General features: G+C 41.2%; 1 protein-coding gene across 1 annotated transcript in view; it reads left to right on the top strand.

The window, feature by feature from the left end:
* LOC124606210 (serine/threonine-protein kinase 33-like) overlaps positions 1-25,124 on the top strand; it is a 90,453-nt gene extending 65,329 nt beyond the window's left edge. The window contains exon 4 of the mRNA XM_047138183.1: positions 25,102-25,124. Within this exon, the coding sequence (XP_046994139.1) occupies positions 25,102-25,124 (23 nt within the window). The remainder of the gene's footprint in view (positions 1-25,101) is intronic.
* The last annotated feature ends 368 nt before the right edge of the window (positions 25,125-25,492 follow it).

Below are 25,492 nucleotides of genomic sequence, written 5' to 3'. Positions count from 1 at the left end.
ATTGGTGATCTTGCAGCTCTCGAAGAATTAAATTATAATGAAATCCAGACCTTTAGCTACTTACAGGCGTTGATAAATATCAACGGGGACAGTTGAAAAATGTGTGCCCCGCCTGAGATTCGAACCCGGTACCTCCTGCTTACATGGCAGACACTCTATCAGACAGCTGAAAATGTGTGACCCGAGCGGGACTCGAACGTGGGATCTCCGAAATCTTACCGGAATCGGTAGATTGACTGCCGCCAGTAACGAGTATGGTGAGCAGGGTCACTACAAATGTAGTGTGGGAACAGAATGTTGGAAAGTATGGGTCTCACTGGGAGCGTGCCAGAGTTAAGTTCCTGCAGTCGCACTACCCTCTGTGTCGTCGGTGGCTCAGTCGGATAGAGCGTCTGCCATGTAAGCAAGAGGTCCTGAATTCGAGTTCCGGTGGGGACCCACATTTTTAAACCTTCCTCGTTGATATTTATCAACGCCTGTAAGCAGCTAAAGGTCTGGATTTCATTATAATTTCATTATTAGAATGATGGCGGGTGGTGGGTAGATGGTGGCTACTTTTCTGATCCTGATGCAGCGTCGAGCTCATTGGCAGAATGTTTTGGTGTTACTGGTGGGTTAGAAAGTGAAGTCTTTGAGGTTCCATCAGACTGATACATCTAGCAACCGAATAGTAGGTAAAAAAAGGAACGACCGGACTCGAACTCGCGACTTTGTAGCTGCATTGCGCGATTTTTGCACTGTAACTGCTCAAGTGGGAGACAATATTCCCCTAGACATCTCTGCACCCTACAGCGTTGCCAGATCGTGGACATGGCCAGAATTAAATTCAGGCTGACAAGTCTGCTGACCTCCACTGCTGATCAGATCTACCCTGACCCGTTCACCTTTTAGTGGTTGGGTCAATGATCTGGGTGCGTCAATTTGCTGGCCGACCTGTACATGCTTGCCTCAGTCACTACCTGCTACCCCACACTCTCTCAGTGCAGGCAGGTAGGGTCCACTGCACAGTTGCATTATGCCCACACACAGTCAGACAGGTCAGCAACCGACTCGTTGGGTAGTCATCCAACTGGTCATACCTTGAATGGATGGTTTAGATTTCTGAGGGCAGCTAGGTTTATTGGCCACTTACTTAAATGCCACATACAGGCAGATGAGTCCACTGACACACCCCTGCCACCGCCGCAGCTCAGTGGCTCTCCCTGACCAATTTTCCTGTGTGTGCGATATGGGCTTGCCATTAGGTCCACAGTCCAGGTGTATCGATTTCCAGTGGACTTCTACCTGCTAGCCCTGAGCACTAATTACCAACTCACACATCGTCATTCCAGTGATATAGGGACTGCCTTGCAGTCACCATTGCCCAAACACAGTCAAAGGAGTAGGTGAACAAGTTGGCACACCAGTCGAGCTTTGAATGGGTGGCTTCATTCTATGCATCAGATGGCCGGTGGTCAGGCTTTAATGTCGAAGACTGTAAATTGTTCGCAAGCGTGGCAAAGGTTAGACAAGAGAAATTACGACTCATATAGAGGGATATATACAGTTACTTTCCCCTCACTCAATTTGTAAGGGAACAAGAGAGGGAATGATTGGCAGCAGTACAAAGTACACTCTGCCATACATCTGTGGTGGCTTGCCAAGTACTTATGTAGATTTGCATGTAGGTGGTGATGCATAACAGGCTTCTTGTTATGAAAACCACCTGGCTCAGGAACAATGCGTCCAGATTTTCAAGGGCTACAGCATCAGCAGCATTTATGGGGAATTGTTTCACATATGCCAGAAACATGGCACATGGTGCCACTCTGTGGCTGCCCATTGTACGAAATGAAGCTCTCAGCTCTCTGTCGACACAAGTATAGAATGTGCTGTCTGATGTCTGCCCTGCATAACAGAAACTGTTTTGCATTGATATGGGCCTGAATATTTATGGTTACCATTAGGGATGGACTGTAATGCTAAGCACGATACTTAACAGCTTTCTCATCAGTGCATTGACGCTGAAAACTGTGCTGTGTTACAATCTTTATTTTACAGTCTTTGACCACATCCCCGTTCACTTTCACCCGCACACGCCATGGACACTACCCTGGTGGGGAGGCTTTCGTGTATCACTGATCCAAAAACAGTGAAAATGTAGTTTCAAATGCTCCAAATGAGTGTCTGTGAAGAAACCAGGCAAACCTATAGCTCCAGAAGGAGGACAGCACGTGACTGAGTAGGTACAGGGTCAACAGTCAGGATGGTTGACTGATTTAATCTAGTAACATTAGAAAACGTGCTGTTGCGCTGTTGGAACTGTGGTGCAGATGAAAGCAAGATGGAACGACAGCCACTATATTTTCTGAGAACATGCCATTGTACTTTATGTTTTAATAATGAAAGCGTCCTCCTGGATGCAATATTTCAGAGTTAAAATAGTCCACCATTTGAATCTCTGGATGGAGTTACTCAAGTGGATATTACTATCATAAAAAAATTCTTACATTATACAGGTTCGAGAATGGGATGTTAGATTTTTTAATCACGAAGGTAGGTCAGACAGTGTGAAAAGAGATACGCCCAGGTTTAAGTTAGATGTAGTGAAAATTAGTGAAATATGATGGTAGGAAGAAAAGGGCTTATAGTCAGGTGGGTGCAAGTTTCTCAAGACAAAATCAAGCACAAGGAATGCAAGAGTAGGTGTAATTATGAATAAGAACAGGAGTGCAAGTAGGAAAAGAAGTTTACGCAGAGTAACATAGATGGAAATGTGCTTTCGACAGGGCAAGTGTGGAAAGAGTGGTAGTGGATGGGATTTTGGGCACGAGTTTGCTGTACGGGAAATGCCGAGCGCTGGAGAGACAGTGACGTTCTAAACGGAAGCCTACGCTCCTGTTTTCAGCAAATATTAAGTGGAGCCTCTCCACCGTCACACGTACATAGTCACCATCCTAAAAGACCTGCTGTCACATCTGCTTTTGTTAGCATCTAAAAAGAATTCCGCTCAAAATGCAACAAAAGCAGCGATTTATTTTCGCTTGACCTGTTAGCCATATGTAAGTTATAGAGAAGTGTCATGAAGCAGATTTTGATAAGGCCTGCATTTGCCTTGTTGCCATGTTAAAATTTGCTTCTTTTGCCAAAACACTGTCACCTCACTAACATATTGTGTGGATACAGTTGCAAGAGAATTCTGAAACAGTGGTTTATTAAATGAGGAACTGAAGACAAGTAAGATCAATAGCTTATGAAAAAAGCACACATTCTCTCTTTGAAAATGTCTGTAGTAAATGGCATAACACAGTAGGTAATGAAGTTTCGCATATGGCAGAATACTTTCCTTTTTGTGTCCTATTATTTGTCAAAATCTCGTTTCGATATCTCAAGCCGTTTATGTGGCGTGAAGAATGTTTTGGATATTTCATTCTGCCTTTATCGCTGGCGGCCACAATAGGAAATGAGTGTGCTACGTAAGATCAATTTCGTCGTGACTGGTGAGAGGTAAAGATCTCCACCCAAGTCTAAAGAAAAATTCAGTATGTTAGCTAAATTTCATACTCAGCAACATATTTTGCAATATGTACTAAACGCAAAATTGTGGGGACTCCTAGTTTTCATTGCAAACGTTTTACAATTTTGCGCAGTGTTTTACTTAAATGCAATATCACAGTAACTATGGTCATTAACGAAATGATGGGCACGCCATCATGAAGTTGACATACATAGCTGTAATTACGCGAAAATGAATATTTTTTATATTTACCGAATAGTTTTTGTAAAATCATTTGGGAAAGATTGCAGGACGTGCGCCTCATTCTGTAAGTGCAGTGCATCAACCAGCGGAAAGCGGGCGAGCAATGTTGACCTCTCCTTCCGAACAAACGAACTTCCCCAGCACTTTGGATGAAAATTGGTCATGACGCCGGCCGCCGTATCCCGCGAGGACTTCTCAAATTACTGTGTCTGTACAATGTAGTCTCAGAACTTTTATTTCGACACTTCCACTGCGAACGTTCAACAGAATCTCGGGTCAGATCTGTGTCACAAAGATTATTTCTTTGATGAAGCTATGATGAAATATTTTATCTTAATACCGAGTATGTCTACGAATTCTGAGAATATGATATTAGACTGTTATTAGACAGTTATTTTCAAGCTAGATATAAATATTTGGTATGGAAAGGCTTCGAGAAGGCTATCAGCCTATGTAAGAAATTATGAAAATATGTGATAGTGTGTATTGTAAGCAACAGTTGTAAATTGGTGAGGCAAATATAAATTTGATAGTTATTTTTCTCTTCTCAATCCTTTTCCCTAATACTGTACTCCAGGTTGCCTTTGGATAACATGGTTAGCTTATAATAGTTAATACTAATACTAATTATCTACGCTCTCACGTCTTTCGAATATTTGTACCATATTTCCAAATAAATTGACTAAAGGCTCGATGGTCACTTAATGAGGAGCATCTTAGCACGTCGGTGGACGAACACAGTGAACACTCTGAAGGCACATTGGAGCCCCACCCACAGTCTCATTATCTAGAGCCATAGCATTGTTAACTACCGTGCGAGTCCTTTTGTAAGCTCTACAATCTGAATGCACGACAAAGTCAGTAGGCGCTTATAACTTTACAGTGCAGTTATCTCACTCAGAAACGACAAATAATAGGGCTGATACTAACAAAAAAATAGAGACTGATACTTAATTTCAATACAGGTCGGGTACCATGTTACATATTTACGATAAAAGGGAGCCACAGTCTGCGAAAAGTTTGCACTGCTCCTTACACTATAAAAAATGCACCACGAAGTAGGAACCTGATGGATAATTAAGATCCTCAAGGCAGCCAAATTTTGTATTATATGAGAGTAGATTGAAGATAATGTACAGTCGTGGACAAAACGAGCGAGACCCCTCGCCTTTTCGTTATGCTGATCTGCACAGCTTTAAAGTCTGCTACACAGCATAACAGGCAAGGCGACGAAGTGCTACCAACATACTATGCACAGGAATGAAACTGAAAAACTATCTGAACTTTGTCAGACTGTTGGCAATCGTGTAAGACTATATTAATTCTGATTAGTGTGTTACATAACAAGTAAATGTAAGATATAAATGAAATAAGAAACGCTAATTAGTATGAACTGTATTAATAAAAATGAATTTCAGTTTATCGAGATAACATAACTGTTTTAGTAAGACAAAGTACCCCAGATGGTTACGAATTAGCAAAATATTATGCGCATTCGGCCGCATACGGTCTGTGTCAACGTTCAGACCAGTCATACTGGATTACCGTTGCTGACCTACCATGAAAGTTTGGAAATTTAACAATGCGTCAAGATTCATAACGAAATTCAGTTAGAAATCATTCAGTGCCACAGTTAAGTCAATTCATTTATGGACAGAAGAGGAAAAAGTAGGCAGTAACAAGTATGAAATTCTACAAGATTTTCATATTTACAACCACAGGGCGCCGGTACATAATAAAGGTAGCAATAAAACGTATTGGGGGCACGAGAATTTCTTACAATTGCTTTGCTGATAGTCTATCTGCCTCCATCGAGATTAGAACCGAAAACAAACCAGACCTCCCTTGCAGTAGCAAACACCTTTCACTTCGCTAGCAGACAACCCAGGCAAACAGCCCTCTATTATTACCCCACACATGAATAAGCCGGCAATTTCGCACTGAAAATGGCAAAATTATCTACAGTTTCTGTTGCATAGAGCTTTCTGGAGTCAAAAACATGAGTTTTCTACCTGTATGTCACCGCTTATGTGACAATCATTCGTGATGTTTGTCAAAATAACAAAATACTGTTATTAGCGAGTAAATTTAGTAGGATAATTCTGCACCACCCCAGGAAATAAACGGCTACATAGCTCCAAACGTATTCTACAATGTTTTGAATTCTCCATTAGACTTTCCACAGCCAGAAAACGTTCATTAGCCGAAGTGTTTCTTAAGCTAGCTAGCAATGGGAATGCTCGCACTTCTAAAACGCGGTGGCATTAATACTGGGATCTGAATTACCACGTGTATAGGCAAATGTATTTTATTTGCATTCCTGTAAACGTGATTTGGATCGAAAGCGTAGCTACGATTAATATGCTGATGTATCGACTGCAAGTAGAACATTTCGAATAAAGGGTAGGGGGAATTATTTATGCCGCCCTCATCTTCAGTAACTGTTGTGGCTATTTTCGTTGTCAGGATTTCGTCACCTAAATCGGTAAATATGGAACCCTACTAGTCTCACTTTCTTGACCGACATCTGTCTACCCAATCCTTAAAACCCATGTACCTCGAGTACAGGTAGACCTAATAAGCGGAAATGTCCTGCGGTATACGGTCCCTTGGTGGTGTAAGAAATTCATTTTTATTAGTACAGTTCATACTAATTAGCGTTTCTTCTTTCATTTATATCTTATATTTACGTGTTGTTTAACACACTAACCAGCAGTAATATAATCTTACACGTGACTGAAAACTGTCTGACAAAGTTCGGATAGTTTTTCAATTTCAAACCTGTGAATAGTAGCCTATGTTGGTAGCACTTTGTCGCCTTGCTTTGTATGCTGTGTAGCAGACTTTAAAGCTGTGCGGATCAGCATAACGAAAAGGCGAGGGGTCTCGCTCGTTTTGTCCACGACTGTACATAGTGGTATCGTTAAGGGTGACAGTGTTGTGAGTGGGTGAGTTTTTCTTTCATATTATTTGATTTAGGATGAGTACCTTTTCTATCAACCGAGTTGTGAACAGATGTCCCATGAAAATTAAGAAGAGTGAAATTATAATGTGGTAGGAAGTTCCAATGAAATTATCGTCTGTATGACACAAACTCCTGAGGGTAGACCAATCGGATTTTAACACCATCAGTCATTTTACATGCACTATTTATCAAATGAAATGAAATGATCGTATGGCATTGTTGGCCGGAATGTCCCAGTCGGGGACATCTCAGACCTTTCCCATGCACTACGATTTTCATCAATTACGGTCTACATCTCTTGGTACTTAATGTACGTATATTAACTCATGACGACTGCAGAAACATACGTAAACTGTTGGAAGAGCACGACAGCCGGACTAATTGGTTGTACACTCTGTTTACAATATTCCAACGCGCTAGTGAAAAGTAATGTGGTTCGTTAGTGTAGCATGAGACACACTTTCAGTAGATGAAACGTGAAAATGTGCGATATTGATCATAAACTACGAAATTACCAAAAATGAGGATATATGCGAAAATGATGAAATGTTCTGAAAGTAACAACTGCTGGAACTTTATTCTTAATGACACTAGAAATGACGCCATCCGTGAACAGAGAGAACAGCAGTGGTCAGAAGTCGGAACAAGCTCCCTGCACTACTTTGCATAAACTTCCACCCCTAACCATTTTCAGAAATGCTAGCAAGCACTATGTCCCTATTCCTGACCAGACAATGTGCGTCTTACAGACGGATGGACAAAAAGATGGAAACACCGAAAACACAACACAGTGCTGTAGGAAAACCGTTGGCATTCAAAACAGCTCGGAATGGATAAATACAGGGGGGGGATCTTATACCATTCTTCCAGCAAAATAGGGGGAAGTTCAGGTAACGACGATGGAAGTGAGTAGCCATCACGCACCTTTCTCTCCAAGTAGGCCACAAATACTCAATAACATTGAGATCAGTGTCTGTGGTGGCCAGGGTAGATGCGACAATTTGTGCTCGTTCTCGCAAAAAGAGCCCTGGACGATGCGAGCTGTGCGAACAGGGCCCCTGTCGTCTTCGGACGCAGCATCACCATTGGGGAACAAGCATTGTACAATGGATTGGACCTGACCAGCCAAAATGGTCACATAATACTTCGCAGTGATGCGAGTTTGATGAGTAACCATGGAGGCCACGGAATACCACGCTATGGCTACCCAAGTCATAACCGCACTCCCACCATGTTTCACTCTCGGGACGCATCCTCGGCAACAGTGTTGGAAACAGTGTGAAAAAAGACTTATCTGACCAATTAACTTTCTTCCATTTATCCACTGTCCAGGCTTTGTAGCCTCGGCATCACGTTTTCCTGTGACTGGTATTTGCATCACTAATGGGTTGTTTTGTTAAACGAAGCTCGCCCCGCGATTCCATGCTTATGGAGCTCACTGGATGTTGGCTTGTTACTGACGGGGTTGATGAGATCCATGTTCACTTTTCTAGTGACTTTTGCAGCTGTCACTCTCTTGCTTTTCCTCACAATCCTATTCAATGGTCGCCTGTCACGAAAACTTAATATTCACTTTCGTCCGCGTTGTGACTTAGCGGTTGATGTATTTCCGCTTCCCCAGATGCGGTACGAATCTTCTATGCAGTGCAATGCCTCATGAAACAGCAAACACGTCGGCTTCTTTGCGTACGGAAGCACCCATCATACGAGCACCAACAATTTGTCCAGTTAGAATTCATTTACCTCTGTCACCTGCAACGTACTGAGGACATTGCGCGGGTGCTGTTCGCGATCACGTACAACAGCGCAACTTGCATGTTTGGCGAGCATCTGTATTTATGTTCCAGCATGTATTTCCCTTTTGTTTCAGTCTCTGTACTCCTTTGACAGAAAATGAGGGCACACAGATTTTGAGTAAGAGAAAAACAGGTTTATTTAATTTAGCAAAATTTTTGTTTGTAATCACTGTTTAATCACTCTAATAACATGCTTTAAAGTCGCGTTGTGATGTCGTTGCTTGACCGGTATACAATATTGAGAGAAGTCTGTTAGTGTATATCCCTTAGAGTTGAGGAGGTTCTTTACTAGTTTCTGTAAACAGATCTATATATGTAGCATTTCTGCCTAGATTTCACCACGTTTGATTTAGTTCTACTAAACAAAGTGATATCTTTTATTAAGAGATGATGTAATTAATTGTTTGCCTCAATTTGAAGCTCTGTTGTTAATATTTTCCTACAGCAGGTCGACAATCGAGTACTGCTTCATCAGCTAGCACAGCAATCTTTCGAACGACGCCGGAAATATCCGATGAAGCGAAGGCAGTGGTCACCAGCATGCTTGCTAAAAAACCAGAATTCAGAATTACTGCAGCAGAGCTATGCGTGCACCCCTGGTTGCTGGTAAGAATAATTTTTAAGAATTAATGTCATCTGCATTATGGTTAGGGAATGGTTAAGTGGCCTCTCTAAGGGAAATTGAATTTTCACCAAACCGCGGTTAATGCTAGAAGTCTGTCATTTATAAAGTATCACATTAAATATTTACAAGTGAAAACATATATCTTGAGTAGGACCTATAGGCATTTTTCCCAAGCATTACACAGTGGCCACTTTTCCCAAACCAACTGTGTAAAGTTGCCAGTGCCACATACTCTGAAAGTGGACAGCAACCATCTTTCGGCTGAAGCAAACGCCACCAGTTTGACGTCATCTTTTAAGGGCAAATACTTTGCTTTTACTAGATTGAAGAACGAACGGTTTCATCCGCATTGTAAGTATGACGAGCAGAATGAAATTGTTCTTATGTCAAGAAACCTAACGTTGACCATTAAAAAAAAAAAACAGTCATCGAGGTATGCTTTCTGCAAGTAATCGTATGGTGGTGTCTTAGCCTGCCGTCTCCGACTTTTTATTACTACGATGCCCTATTTTTATTCCGCTCTGTCAACTTGAATGATAGTTTCCATAGATCGTTCACAGCAAATCCATAAAATCGCTTTTCCATTTCAAATCATAATCAACGACTTTTTGTTCATGTTCTTTATTGATCACAATTCATAAGCTTCCCATAATATTTTTACTACATACAGCACCTCTACTTCTTCTGGGAACTCTTCTTTTCAGCATATTACGTGAAAATGAAGTTGCTTTGCTGTTGTAGCAGAAAGCATCTTATTATTTACCGCCTCAATCGTATTTTCCATTGTATCTTGATCCCAAGTTCGTTGCTTCGATTTCCGTACATACTTACTAGGCAGCTCGCCATTCAAGTATCTGAAACAATAGCAAGAGGCTGCAGCAGAACATTATCAATAGCATTTTCGTATTAGACCAAATGTAACAGAACAGAGACGGTTTTAAATAGCATTAATTAATTAGTTAAACTTATCCACAAAGAGATAGAATGAAGGATGACAGTTTTGTATGGAAAAGGATTTAGAAGTCAGTCTATAGTATGGTGTGATTTTTAGAAGTAACTCTTATTGGAGTAAACATATTTAAAATGAGATGCTGGTAAAAGTGGCCACCTTTCTAGATCGGAGGCCATCCCGGCATTACTGCTTCACGGGTGAAACTATCAAACCAAAAGAAACAACAACTAACTACATTTGTATCCCAAAAGACGTACGTATTGTAAAGCCGTACTACTCTGCATTTATGTGAGGTAATAAGAATAATATAAATGACTAGTTTTACATCAGACGACTGAAAAATCATAAAAGGTTTTTCTTAAAATGAACGGAAAAAGCTTCCACTGTCAAACTCACGATAATCGTTGATATTAGAGCTAGGGTGATCACTTCTCGGCAGGCAGCAGCAGTGGTCAGGGCAAAAAATATGCAACGACCTCTTTTTCTCGCCATGGCCACTTTTCTCTACCTTCCCCTATTTATTTTACTCTTGTATACAATAATGATGATATGTATTATAGTGCCTTGTACATAATGCCATTGCTTCTTTGTCCTATGATTACATGATCATACATCATAGTATGATGATAATGTGTATAATTCTTCGTGGTAAGTGAGACTATTTTAGATGCATCTTTTGAGTGCTATATATGGTCGGGTCATAAACAACTTCTCGAACTTACTCGCGGATAGTCTAAGGCAGTGACGCATGTAGCCTAGCGTCTGAGAAGCCTGAAACATGAGACTACGTGCACACTTCCAAAATCACCAGCTCCCCTGCCATTGCAATTCGCTATCTTTATGTAGATTCACTGGAAAATAATCTATATCCCGAAACGTTTCGTTAACTCTCGCAGAAAACTAATAGGCATTTCTCATGCGTCTGGATGATTACCATAATTTGCTTTTCTACGCGTATTCGTATTCACAAGTCGATGTAACGTATCTTTATTAGAAACCACCTGGTCATAATCCGTGCGAAATGCATTCTCCGCAGGTACAGACCATGACTATGCGATACGACATTGAGATTTGCTGTTACAAAAAATTCCTCTCACAACAGGTTTTCAGGTATAGTTCAGGAAATTGGTATACTAGGGCTGCCATTAACTCCCTGTTCATAGCCGGCCGAAGTGGCCGTGCGGTTAAAGGCGCTGCAGTCTGGAACCGCAAGACCGCTACGGTCGCAAGTTTGAATCCTGCCTCGGGCATGGATGTTTGTGATGTCCTTAGGTTAGTTAGGTTTAACTAGTTCTAAGTTCTAGGGGACTAATGACCTCAGCAGTTGAGTCCCATAGTGCTCAGAGCCATTTGAACCATTTTTTTCCCTGTTCATTGAGCTTATTTCCTAATGTGAAAGTACTTGACCCTTACAAGTTAATCTTCTTCCTTGACTCAGCAAGGGCATATTACCTCTTTAACAGCACTCAGAATTTCAAATATATGTATTTTATACTGAGTCATACTAAAAGTCTACGTAGATCCAACATTTTGTCGGAGAAGGACCATCAACATAGATTTGACAATTCTTTAGTGAAATTTCTGTCACACTTGCATGTAGTTTATACTGGTGACTAGTTGCGAAAGTAGCCGTTCATTTTGAAAGCAGACTTACAGATCACTGCAGTATTAAGAAACATGTAACGAAAACATAACATAATGTGCATATCTTTTAACAGTGCAATTACCATTTTTAATATACCGTACCTGCACTAAAGATGCTTATCAAAGCAAAATTACTCTGACATACTCTGACACAAGAGATATAACGTAATCTTATTACATCCAAGAGAAATGAAGACATGAAACTGTACTAAATGCAAGTACTACTAAGAAGTTTTCAGGTGCCTTAAGTTAATGCACTGTGTCCATGCCCATCGTCTGCAGCTAATGTCGTGGTACAATCACAGTGTAATGTTTTCGTAAACGTTGCCAAACAGCACATCATAGTTCTTTTTTAATTACTAAGTGAAAGGAGCAAACTTCAAGCATTCTTACATTTTTCATTACAACACTTTGGCTTATAATTATTGCAGTCATTATACAACCACATGATATGGGTTAAGAAAACATGGGGTACAGTACCAATATCACCCCATTAGCTAGCCTCCACTGTGAGTGTTGTCGCTCTAATATTTTGTCATATTTTTGTAACATCAGTCTACGTGAACCATTATCGAAATTAGATGTATAAATACAAATGCTACACTAATACGGAAACCTGATGCATGACAACATGCGACAGCAGAATGCACAGCTACTAAAGGCTGCCGCGGTATAACCACATCGTCCAATATACGAGACACCAAGTGACACTATATTTCTAGCAACTATAAGGCTAGGCACACTCCAACATAGTCCAAATAAACTAGTGACAATCACATTATGTTACGGCAGTAACTGCTCGACTCGCCATTCAAAAGACAATAATTGCTCACATTGCTATCTTCACATCGACGACACTAAGATAAGATTATACGTATTTTGTCGATGATAAAACAAACATCAATCTTAACTCTAGTTACATATAAAAGGCACAAGCGTTATAATGACTAGCTGCCGCTCTACATGTCACACCATTATGTTATTACGGTCATCAGCTAACCACACAGCTTTTAAGAAATCATATTGTTCTGTATTTATCTCCTGTGATAGTCAAATCCTCACAGCATAAAAACCTTAAAGTAATTCCCATTACTGATATATGACTCAGTGCTATTGGCAGGCTGTATCGGTACCAACTGCACATATGTAATCAGCTGGTCGGACGTGAACCTGCCAATGTTTGTCATACGGATAAAACAAGAAACAGTAACCTGTCATAACAGCATATACGACCATTACACTATTAATACCATGCACACTCCGACATATTTCTGGATACAAATAAATAATGAAGATTGCATTATGTTATGCAGGTATACGCTCGTTTTGCTGTTCTAAAGACAGTTCTGTCAGCATTACCGTCTTCTCATAGAAGATTCTAAGATGGGATTATGTATATATCGTTAATACTAACACAAACAGCGATCTTAACAGTAGACACACATAAAAGTCACGAGCATTTCAATGATAAGCTGACGCTCTACGTGTTTCTGCATCATGTTAATTATTAATATCATCATCTGACCAAATGGTTTTTTAGAAATCATACTATTCCGTATTCACGTGCGGTGATATTAAAACCCTCACTGGATAAAAACCTTAAAATAATACGAGTTACTGAAATATGACAAAGTATTATTGGCATATTGTGCCGAAACCAATCGCACATACGTAATCATCAGGTCGGCCATCAAGCTGCCTGCAGTTTGTCATTGTTGTTGTTGTTGTGGTCTTCAGTTCTGAGACTGGTCTGATGCAGCTCTCCACGCTACTCTATCCTGTGCAAGCTTCTTCATCTCCCAGTACCTACTGCAACCTACATACTTCTCAATCTGCTTAGTGTATTCATCTCTTGGTCTCCTTCTATGATTTTTACCCTCCACGCAGCCCTCCAGTACCATATTGGTGATCCCTTGATGCCTCAGAACATGTCCTACCAACCGATCCCTTCTTCTAGTCAAGTTGTGCAACAAACTCCTCTTCTCCCCAATTCTATTCAATACCTCCTCATTAGTTATGTGATCTACCCATCTAATCTTCAGCATTCTTCAATAGCACCACATTTCGAAAGCATCTATTCTCTTCTTGTCCAAACTATTTATCGTCCATGTTTCACTTCCATACATGGCTACACTCCATACAAATACTTTCAGAAACGACTTCATGACACTTAAATCTATACTCGATGTTAACAAATTTCTCTTCTTCAGAAACGATTTCCATGCCATTGCCAGTCTACATTTTATATCCTCTCTACTTTGACCATCATCAGTTATTTTGCTCCCCAAATAGTAAAACTCCTTTACTACTTAAAGTGTCTCATTTCCTAATCTAATTCCCTCAGCATCACCCGACTTAATTCGACTACATTCCATTATCCTCGTTTTGCTTTTGTTGATGTTCATCTTAGACCCTCCTTTCAAGACCCTGTCCATTTCGTTCAACTGCTCTTCCAAGTCCTTTACTGTCTCTGACAGAATTACAATGTCATCGGCGAACCTCAAAGTTTTTATTTCTTCTCCATGGATTTTAATTCCTACTCCGAACTTTTCTTTTGTTTTCTTTTCTGCTAGCTCAATATACAGATTGAATAGCATAGGGGAGAGGCTACAACCCTGTCTCACTCCCTTCCCAACCACTGCTTCCCTTTCATGTCCCTCGACTCTTATAACTGCCATCTGCTTTCTATGCAAATTGTAAATAGCCTTTCGCTCTCTGTATTTTACCCCTGCCATCTTCAGAATTTGAAAGAGAGTATTCCAGTCAACATTGTCAAAAGCTTTCTCTAAGTCTACAAATGCTAGAAACGTAGGTTTTCCTTTGCTTAACCTTTCTTCTAAGATTTGTCGTAGGGTCATTATTGCCTCACGTGTTCCAACATTTCTACGGAATCCAAACTGATCTTCCCCGAGGTCGACTTCTACCAGTTTTTCCATTCGTCAGTTTGTTATACTGATAAAATAATACAACTCTAACAGAATAAAACACTAAATAACATTAGTAGTAGGCCTGAAACGGCGAAGCTGGTCGGCTGCTTGCGCAGTGCCGTGAGCACGTATGGGAAGTGGTTGAAGTATTGTGAAATAACATGTAGGTCGTGTGGTACTGCACGTCCACGTCTCATCACAAAACCTAGAGGTCGGAGGATCCCCCACTGTGTAACTCAGGATAGGCAGCGATTTGTGGCAGATCTGACGTCAGTGTACAATGCTGATACAGGCAGAAGTATTTCGGAGCACACTATTCAAAGGCTTTGCTGAACCGAGCGGGATAGCGCATTCTAGGGGACGACGGTTCATACCCGCCCTCGGCCATTTGATTTAGGTTTTCCGTGATTTCCCTAAATCGATTAAGGCAAATGGCAGGACGGTTCCTTAGATAGGGCAATGCCACTTTCCTTCTCCATCCTTCCCTAATCCGAGCTTGTACGTCGTCCCTTATGACCCCATTGTCGACGGTACGTTAAACACTAATCTGCTCATCCTTCTCCGTCATTATTGAACAGGGAGCTACATGTCTCACGACCCCTACGTATTCCTGTGTTGAACCGACGACATCGATTGCACTGGGCATAGCCTCACTTGGTTTCCGCCGTGGATCAATAGGAAAGTGTCGCCTGTCGAATGAATCGCATTCATTCTTAGTTCAGGTCGACGCTTGGGTCCCTACACGCGGTCATCCAGGCGAATGGCTGCTTGAAACTTTCACCGCGCCACAGATGCTGGCCAGTGAGAGTAGAATTATGCTATGGGGTACATTGCGTCTGGCTTCTACGGGACTTACGGTAGTATTCGAATGCACCATGACAGCAGTGAACTGCGTGAACATTATTGTGTACCATCTGCAACCCTTTACGGTTGATTTATTCTCTAATGGCGAAGACATCTTCCAGCAGGATAACTCTCCGTGACACAAAGCCAGTATCGTGCAGCAGTTGTTTGAGGAGAGTGACAGTGAACTCACAATGATGTCAGCCAGTAAATGCCACTGTTCTGTACCCATAGCAACACATGTCGGGCACCAGCTGCGAGCCCACAAATCAACTCCCTTAGTTTGCTGGAACTTAGTGACCTGTGAGTAGACATCTGGTGTCACATACTTCTGGATTCCCGTTAAGGACTTGTAGAATCCATGCCAAGCAGAATCGCTGCTGCACTGTGTTTGAAAAGTGGACCAACACGATTTTAAACAGGTGGTCATAATGTTTTGGCTCATCGGCGTATATACTCCTTCCACGTTTGTTTTCCCTTTTTCGCTTAGAAATGGTTTTCCATCTGAGTTCTTGATATTCATGCAAATATTTCTCTTTTCGCCAAAGGCCTCTTTATTTTGCTGTAAATGTATCTATCTTTCCCATAGTGAAATATACTTCTAAATCCGTACTTTTATCCTCTAGCCATTCCTGCTTAGTCATTTTGCAGTTCCTATTCCTCCTGCCACCGAACTTCACTAAATCCTACTATATCTAACTTCAACCTGTCCATTTCCCTTTTTAGACTTACTAACCTACCTGCCCAACTAAGGGACGTAACATTCTACGCTCACATCTGTAGAACACCAATTTTCTTTCTCCTGAAGATGACATCCTCCTGAGTACTTCCCGCCCAGAGATCAGAACGGGGGACTATTTTATCTCCGGAGTATTTTACCCAAGACGACGTCATCATCATGTAACCATACAGTAGAGCTACTTGCCCTCGGGAAAAATTATGGCTATAGTTTCCCTTGTGTTCATTCGTTCGCAGTACAAGAACAACAATGCCGTTTTCGTTGACATTACAAGGCCAGATCGGTCAATCGTCCAGAGTGTTGCCCCTGCAACTACTGAAAAGGCTGCTGCCACTCTTTGAGTCTTCAGGAACCCCAAGTTTGACTGGCTTCTCAACAGATACCACTCCGTTCCTGATGCACCTACCAGTACTGCTATCTGTATCGACATAGTTAAACAATCGAAAGGAAAAATAGTTTAGGATGCAAAATAAGTATTTGTCCACAATACTGAATATAGACAGTTATAGTTATTACTTACTAGGCCCTCCTTTCAGTTTTATAATCCTTTGCGTTCTCATTGGTTATAGATTACACAAGCTATTTTTTTTTTAAATTCTTAAACGTGTGCTCCAGTAAGTAAGGGCACTCTCTCGTTAAACAGTTAAACTGTTCGTGAGAAATCCCCTACTGTGACAGTATTAGCTGTGTGAGCTTAGTAGCGCTTAATAACACTGAAACGGAGAGTGTGATTCCGTGGAATAAAGCAGCAATCTGCAGACACTGCATAGACATTCCACTCATCTACCAATAATATGACTTCAACGTCACTATATTGCGAATTTTCGAATACAACCAAAGTATGAAACTCACAATGTTGACATGTTTACAAAAGCTTTTGTTTAAATTATAATTGAACGTAAACAGCGTTGCTTGTGATGACATGGTTAGCCTTTGAAAGTTCTCACACGACTGGGTGGGCTGGCGCGCTTCCGAGTGCACACTGGCGTCGGGCTGGTGCGACGCTGACATGACGCCTGTGTGACACCAGTGTCAGGGTGCCCCTCCCATCGATTCGATAATTTTTAAAACAACTTTTTGTTACAATGGCTCTTTGACAGAAGATCACAGAACTTGAGTGATACCCTGTTGTAAGAGGGCAAAATGGGATGGCGAGGGGGTGGGGGAATGAGCTCAGTTCACATTGGATGCCGTTCTCCCTCTCCCCCCATCGCAAATAGAACCCAACAACTCGAGAACGAAATGAAATATCGTTCTGATCTCAATTTCAATCGAAATTTCTATGTCTTATCTACATTTCATTCAATGCAATGTATTAGCTGAAATCAATCGTACACAGAGTGTCCGCAATGTTTGGCTTAAATTGATACAGCGCAATAACGGTAGCATATGATGAAAAGAAATTCACTCATTTGTCGAGTGGTGATATCAGATTGTATAATATGTTCAAAAATCAAATTTTTTCACTTATTAGTTTTCTTAAAATCGGGTTACAGGTGTTTCGTAGCAGCCAGCAAGTCCACATGGACAGAAACGGGAGCGTCGCACGTGAGTGCCCGTGGGATATAAGCCCAATAACTCAAAAACTAAATGGTATATCGTTCCGCTCTCAACTTTAAATAAAATTTCGATGTGTTAACTACATTTAGTTTGAAGCAATATATGAACTAAATTCAGCAATACGCATAGTTCACGCAATGCGTTTTTACCTCTGCGAAATCTTTAAAACTTCGTGCAATGTTTTACTTAATTTGATGCAGCGCAGTAAGTATGACGGTTAGCGGAAAGAAAAACAAAACCCACCCTCAGCACGATAAGCTGGAATCCCGTCTGTAGCAGCAAAAGGGTTGATTGGTCATGCTATGTACTTCAGCCATTGACCAACTTTGATGTCGGGTTTTCATGCATGCTTATACCCCTCACTTTCCGAATCGGTGCAGTTGTCATGACCAGTTCTTTTATGAGCGATACCGCTCCTCCGAACAATTTAACGTGGTTATTTCCATGAACTCACGTTTTGCACTCACTTCCTTGTTTTTGTCCAGTGATAATTTACATTCTATTATGTTGTCCGAAGGCTGGTTTGATGCGGCTCTTCATACAACTATACCCTGCGCAAGGCTCTTCATCTCCGATAACTATAGCAACTTAAACCTTTCTGAATCTGTTTACTGTATTCATATCTTGCTCTCTCTCAATAATTTTTATCCCTCAAACTTCCTTCTTATACTAAATTCGTGATCCATTAATGCCTCAGAATGTCTCCTGTCAACTGATCCCTTCTTCTAGTCAGGTCGTGCCACAAATTTCTTTTCCCCCCTTTTCGATTAACTTGTCAATATATTATAATGGTTCTGAATTCATATATCACTTCAGTAGCCATCTGTCCCCTAGAATATTTTCATGTTTATTGACAAAATATAAGACCCACAGCTACTGTACATTTGTCTGAGCCAGCCTTCCAGGTCGTTTCCTTGTGATAGATCATTTCGATACATTTGAACCGTAGTGGAGATATTCACATACCTGGGAGGGATAATTGGTGCATCTTGTAGGCTTATTTTGTAAAACTATAGCCTTGCATTAAAATGACGATCCTTGCCCTGGGCCTCACTGTTAAGTAATTTTGTGATAGAGTTAGTTAATAGAATCGTACATTACTGTAACATCTGTTTTTTGTCAATGTAATGATTTGTGTGGTGACTAATGGTGATTGTGGAAACATTTTAAATTCCGTATATAAAATAAGGGGAGTGTTCGCGGCATGTTTTGTAAAGATGGGGAGAAATTAAAGTTAAATAATGACGCGCATTTCTTAATATGATGTGTTTGAGCTCTGATGTATCTGCATAGTGTTGTTTCATTTATTGCTGTTCTGCATTGTTCGAACTGAAATTTTGGAAGGATCTTTTTATGTGTCTTGTGTGTTGGTGTTTGTTGGAGTAGGAAGCAAGAAGGGTTGTCGGGAATTGTTTGGTAGATTTTTATAGCTGATACAAATTCGTACTCAGATGGAACATGAGAGAACTATAGAGATGAATCATCAGTTCAATATGAAGGTCAATCGGGACAGTGAAGAAATGTCAACTTCCGGAGCCACGGTTCCCTTGTACATGGAACCAGTCGTTCCAGCTGCAGGTGAACCTGTAATTAGTCCAGAAAACGAGTCATCAGGGGGCGAAATGAGGAGGGAGGTTGATAACAGTTTATGATACCGTGATGTAATTAGGAATTCTGGTGAGGAGGGTAGTGTATAAATGTCTAACACAACCCATAAAATGTTCCATTGAGTTCGCCTACCCTATAACTGATACTACTCAGAAGAAAATATAGGAGACCTGGGGGAGGGGCAGGAAATTTCAAGCTTACTTATGAGCTTAAATGAGATGTCGAAAACTCTTGACCAAGTTCCAGTAAATAGAAACAGTTTGACTACCTGACCTAAATGTAAGATGTGCTCGAATATCAATTAGAGGACACAGACAAATGGGTAGCTGCGTTAGAAGGTAAAGGTTCAGCAGACATCGGAGGAAACCTATCACCTTCTGTATGTTGTCATTGATCAGTTAAAAGTTACTAATCAAACTCTCGTTAGAGAATAGATTTAGAGCACGCATGTGGAATCTGGGGAAACTTGTATGTTACCAGGGGTTTACCTCCAGAATTGCGGGAGCTTAAGGAGAGGCAAGAGGCCTTGAACGGGCAACAGAGAAGCAAGGTGGCACAATTGGAGACGAACCTCAGAGTCGTTAAGCCGCTAGTAAATAAAATGTTAAGTTTTTCAGTATCCACGCGAGCCCCAATGACTGTGTGCCAGTTAGCAGGATGCATGAGTGTAAATTGGCGCATGATGTGCAAGCGTCTACAGAAAGGAGCATATTTTTGTCGGCTGTGAGAAGAATCTACTGATTTGGAGCCTACTGATTGCAAACACTTCTTTATTTGTAGATTAAAAGGACTAAACTACAAGGTTATCAGTCAGCATTACTTGTCCGTTGGAATTTTCAAACATTAAAGGACAGCGGGAAGTCATTGTACCTGAAGGCTTGGCTTAAATAATTTGATCGGTATTTCCCAACCTCGTGGTCGTTAACGCATCGATTATAGTTTATCTGTGGTCTTCCGGAGGGCGAGACTGCCATGGCAATGTGTCTTGTTGTGCATCAGTGCTCAACATATAAAGAATTCCGCGATGCCCTCTTAAGCAGTTATTGGTCTAGGGAGGTTCAGGAAAGGAAGAAAGTCGAAATTATTATGAGGCGCAATATTGAGGGTTCCAAAATGCATAGTGCAGTAAATTTCCTGGGAACATTAATAAAGAAAAATCAGTTTCTTGACGGACGTACTCGTACAGCTCCACTGAAATAATTCTTTTTTCTGCCAGAAGCTACCGCCACACTTTCTGCACATTCTTGCAGGACGGACAGGAGATTACATTGAAGCCTTTAAGACTCTGCTGCAAGAACTCGAATTTGTAAAACGGTAACGGCCCTTTGATTCAGGATACAGTTTCGCAAGTCTGCAGAGACCACATAACAGTGGGAGGAACAAGTGGGCACAAATGAATTGGGGGGGGGGGGGGTCAGACAGTCTCGACCGCACTGTAACGGACTGAGCGGTTTTGAGCATCATAACAGTAACCGTAATAGATGCAGGAAGGAAATAATCGAGAACCACCGAGACAAGCCGTGGAGACTGTTGAATTTGGATCACCTGAGCCGTGACTGAACCCAGATGCTGGCCTGTCATCACAACATTGACGAGGGGCTCTCATGGGTCAGACAGAAGATACACCCATGCCATACCTCAGAATAACTGACATCAACATCTTGGCATATGAAGGTTTAAGAGAGATAATAATAGAAGACAAAGAGGGTATGTCTACCCAGAATGTACGCCCAGGGATATTTGTACAAGTAGGTAAGAGTTACAGACGGGAAGTCAGTCGTCAGCGATCTCTGAATCTGCGAGCAACAGCATGTTAGACTCGATTTTTTTGTGCCATGGAACTTAACTTGAATGGAACTTCTTCCTCGTGCAGAAATTAGCCATTCCACTGATGCTGGGCATCGATTTCTTGCGAGATCATGAGGTTATTATGGACATAGGATGTGGATAATGTGTTTTAAGGAAAGATAGTCCTGCACACATTCGTTTTGAGGGACAAATGGTTCTGGAACAGGTTCCCACTGGTTGCTTGAAACAATGCTTTTTGATGGAAGAACTGAGAATTAAGCTATTCAATCGCTATGAAAATCAGAGAGGGCACCTGTCAGATACACAAGAAATCACAGAAGACGAATTTAGAATGAGAATTCGGGGGAAGATAGAAGTAATCTAAGGTGCCAGTATAAGAAAGGAGGAAGGATTATATGCGACTCTGAATGAACATGTGTGTGTGTGTGTGTTTTCGCCGAAACTGGCGCCATTAGGCACTTCCAATACAAATTTGAGATCAGGGAACAAACCAAATTTTTCGACCCACCATACGCCGTTCTGTTAGTGTGCAGGCAGAAGGTATGTGACAAGATATGAGTGATGATTGAGAAGGGTGGCATTGAGCCAGCAGTTTCTTTGTATAATACTCTTTTGAATGTGATGGAAGAAAGATATGGCTCGATACGATTAGTGCTCAATTCACAGCAGATTATCACAATCATAAGGCCGGAGATTGACCGGACGAAAAACATCGAGGAGCTATTCCCAAAGTTCCATGGGGTATGCCTTTTTTCCTCTATGGACCTTCGATATAGTTACCGACAGATCGAATTGTAGCCATCTTGCCGCCAATATACGGCATTCCTAGCTTTTGGACACTGTTATAAGTTTCAACGTTTACAGTTTGACTTTAACATGTTCTGCAATGCATTTATTCAAGGCCTCAACAGCATATTACAGCTATCATTGCATGATCGAGTGATATGATACAGAGATGACCTTTTAGTTGCGGGAAACTCATGGACAGAACGTAATAAGACGCCAAGTGCGTTACTCAGTACCCTTGGCGGTCGTGGTTCACTGCAAACATTGAAACGTCAAGCTTCAATGTGACCATAGTTTATGAGACATGTGACGGAGAAAGAACCGCTACAGAATTAAAGAAAATAAGTCAATATCCACTGATAAGCATGAAGTAGCAATTACATGGTTTTCCTGGGCTTATCAGCTTCCATAAACGGTTCATCAGCATTGGAGACTTTGTCAATGCCACACCTCTGTGAATTATCAGGGAAGAAGTCATTGTCGATATTGGATGACGCCACGGAGTATGAATTTCAGGCTTTTAAAGACAACATTGGTCGAAGCACCAATCCTTGCACATCCTGATTTATCTAAGAAGTTATGTATGGCCAAGAATAGTGTGGAACGAGATTGGCATTGTGTTGGTCCAAGGGTTCAAGGAGGAAAGACAGCTTGTGAGGAAATTAGTTGCATTCGATAGTAGGTTCCTTTCAAAGTGCAAGAGCAACTACTTGATTACAAAGCTTGAAGTACTTGCCGTTGTATAGGGCTTCAAAAAGTTCCGCTACTTTCGGCATAGAAGGAAAACACGAGTATTTACTGATCACAAGGTGCTACAATTCTTGTTAACCGCCAAACTATCTTAATGGGCGTTTACTTCATTGGATACTGTACTTGCAAGAATTCTCATTCACAGTCACTCATGTACATGGGTCAGTGAACTTTCTGACCGATGCTCTGTTATGCTCTCTGATCACTTTAGCGGAGATGCTGAAGAAGAGCTGGAGTATAGCCACTTCAGCCTTTTTTATATGAAGAACGTGGTATTCGAAAATTATGTGGCCACATCGCTCCATGATATCGAAAGGGAACAGGATTGCGATCCAGTATTCAGAGTGTTGAAAAACAAAGTATGAAACCAGGAAGAAATGGCTGTCAAAAAATTTCATGTACTACGAAAGGGTGTCTTGTTTCGTTGGTGAGATCTCGATAATTCGATCTGGCTATTTTGTAAACTTGATGAGCTCATCAGCAACCTAATCTGGCATATTCATTTGAATTATGACCACTGTGGATTCCAAAAACATTTCTTCAAGTTACAAGCCACACGTTATTTTAACAACATGGAACAAAGAATGCAGAAGGTATTGTCAGTATAAGGCCAAGCGTTACATCGCTTCACATCAATACCCCTGTTTCAGATAATCCTGGAGAGATAACGTCATCTTGGGGCCACACATCTCCTAGGACCACTCCCGACAGCGAGAACCGGATTCTGTTACGTGTTAATCATGTTAGAGCTGACGTCGAACTTAATAACATTTGTATTATTAACAGATCGACTAGGAAAATAGTGTCTGTGGCATTCCAGAAAGGATTCACACATCGAGTGGGCAGAGTGAAGAAACTGATCTCTCGCAATGGTCAGCTGTTTCATTCCCATTCATGGAAGGCAAAGCTGCGGAGGTGCAAGATCAGATGTCTTTATTTCCGCTTCCCACCCCAGCTCGAATCTTGCAAGAAGAATCATGCGTGAATTGGGTATTCTTCGCCAGCTGTATTGTGAGATATCTTTTTACCCAGTTTCCAGGATGTAATGAACAGCGGTTCGCACACTGCCCCTCTTCTTCCACCAGTAACTGTACGTAAGACATAAGACAGGAGATTCCACGTCCATATAGAAAATACAAACGGCTGGAAGGAATCGAAAGGAATTTCCCGATATGATAGGAAATTTTAGACAGTACCACATTGGTCAGAAAATGTTTATCAAATCGCATAAAAGTTCCAATAGGCTAAGGGGTTTGTGTCTTAAATATTTCCTACTGTACTATGAGCCACTGTGCATTAGACGATTTGTACATACTAATGTTAGTGAGGTTGAATCTCTGAAGTCACACAGATCCTCTAGTCCCCGTCATTTAAGCAATGTGACACCCTTTGTGGAAGAGCTGTATTAGGACATTAGTGACAAGTGTTTTGATTGCATGTGATTAGTCTAGTGGGGGTTACTTAGATGAAGAAGACTTGTCTGTTGTGTTTGTGAGAAATTAATTGAATTCAAAGTTTGGGATGTGCAGGGAAAGCAAAAGAAAAAAAAAGTTGAATGAGTTGACTTATTGTCACAAGCACATCTGATGATTTGCGAGTCTGCTGTTCACATAGGTTGTTTAACTGAATGTGTCCCCAAGGTCCAGCCTCTGCAAACGTTAAGATTGTGTGGTGGTGATGTACACAACGTGATGATGTATGTGGAGAAAAAAATAGGTACTGTTTATGCCGCGCAAGGTGCGAATGTAATTTATTATTTGGTATGTGACTTCGGTGCGGTTATTCTTTGTGAGGAGACAAGGAGATGTATGCATATAGGCATTTAGATCAAACGTGTAGCATTTATGGCAACTATCATACAGAGTAGGATTAAATTGTACACATGACCCAGGTTTCAAGATGTAAACCCAGTATTCAGGTACCACAAAAAAATTAGGGGATGGATACTATATAAAATTAAATAACATGTAAAGGAGAATACAAATGTGAACACTCGCGTCATACATTGTGATTGCATGCAAGAAAATCGTACCCATCATGTAAAAAATCCAGCACAATTATTAGGTAGCGTCTGAGATCCCGTGCGCTTGAGGGATGAGAAGGTTCTTCGAGTCAACCAGTACCACTCAGGGCAAACATCGCCTAACCGAAAAATCAATGAGTTTCTCAACAAATAATCACTCGTTTAATCTATCGTTTCTAATGCAACTTACAAACCAACTGCAACGACCAGACATGTAACACAGGCTTATGAAACTAAAATGAAGGCATAAACGCCGTACAATACCAGTTTATGAAACTCAAAAGTAGCTTATATTAATTTGCAGTTTATTAACTATTCAAACTATTTCATTTCAGCGGAGTCCGCCCCCGGTAGCTGAGTGGTCAGCGCGACAGACTGTCAATCCTGAGGGCCCGGGTTCGATTCCCGGCTGGGTCGGAGATTTTCTCCGCTCAGGGACTGGGTGTTGTGTTGTCCTAATCATCATTTCATCCCCATCGACGCGCAAGTTGCCGAAGTGGCGTCAAATCGAAAGACTTGCACCAGACGAGCGGTCTACCCGACGGGAGGTCCCTGTCACATTATATATTAAAAAAATCTGCACACACTCCGCTGCCGATTGAAAATCTCTTTCGGGAGTTTATTAAACGTTCACAATCATTTGGGAGGTTTTCCTTACCTCATTAATTGACCACTTGGGTCACTGTTGTGAATACACTTATAAGTAATTAATAAATATAATAAAAT

This window comes from Schistocerca americana, chromosome 3 (genome assembly GCF_021461395.2).
Source record: "Schistocerca americana isolate TAMUIC-IGC-003095 chromosome 3, iqSchAmer2.1, whole genome shotgun sequence".
Taxonomy (NCBI): Eukaryota; Metazoa; Arthropoda; class Insecta; order Orthoptera; family Acrididae; genus Schistocerca; species Schistocerca americana.
This window is presented reverse-complemented; position numbering and strand designations above follow the sequence as displayed.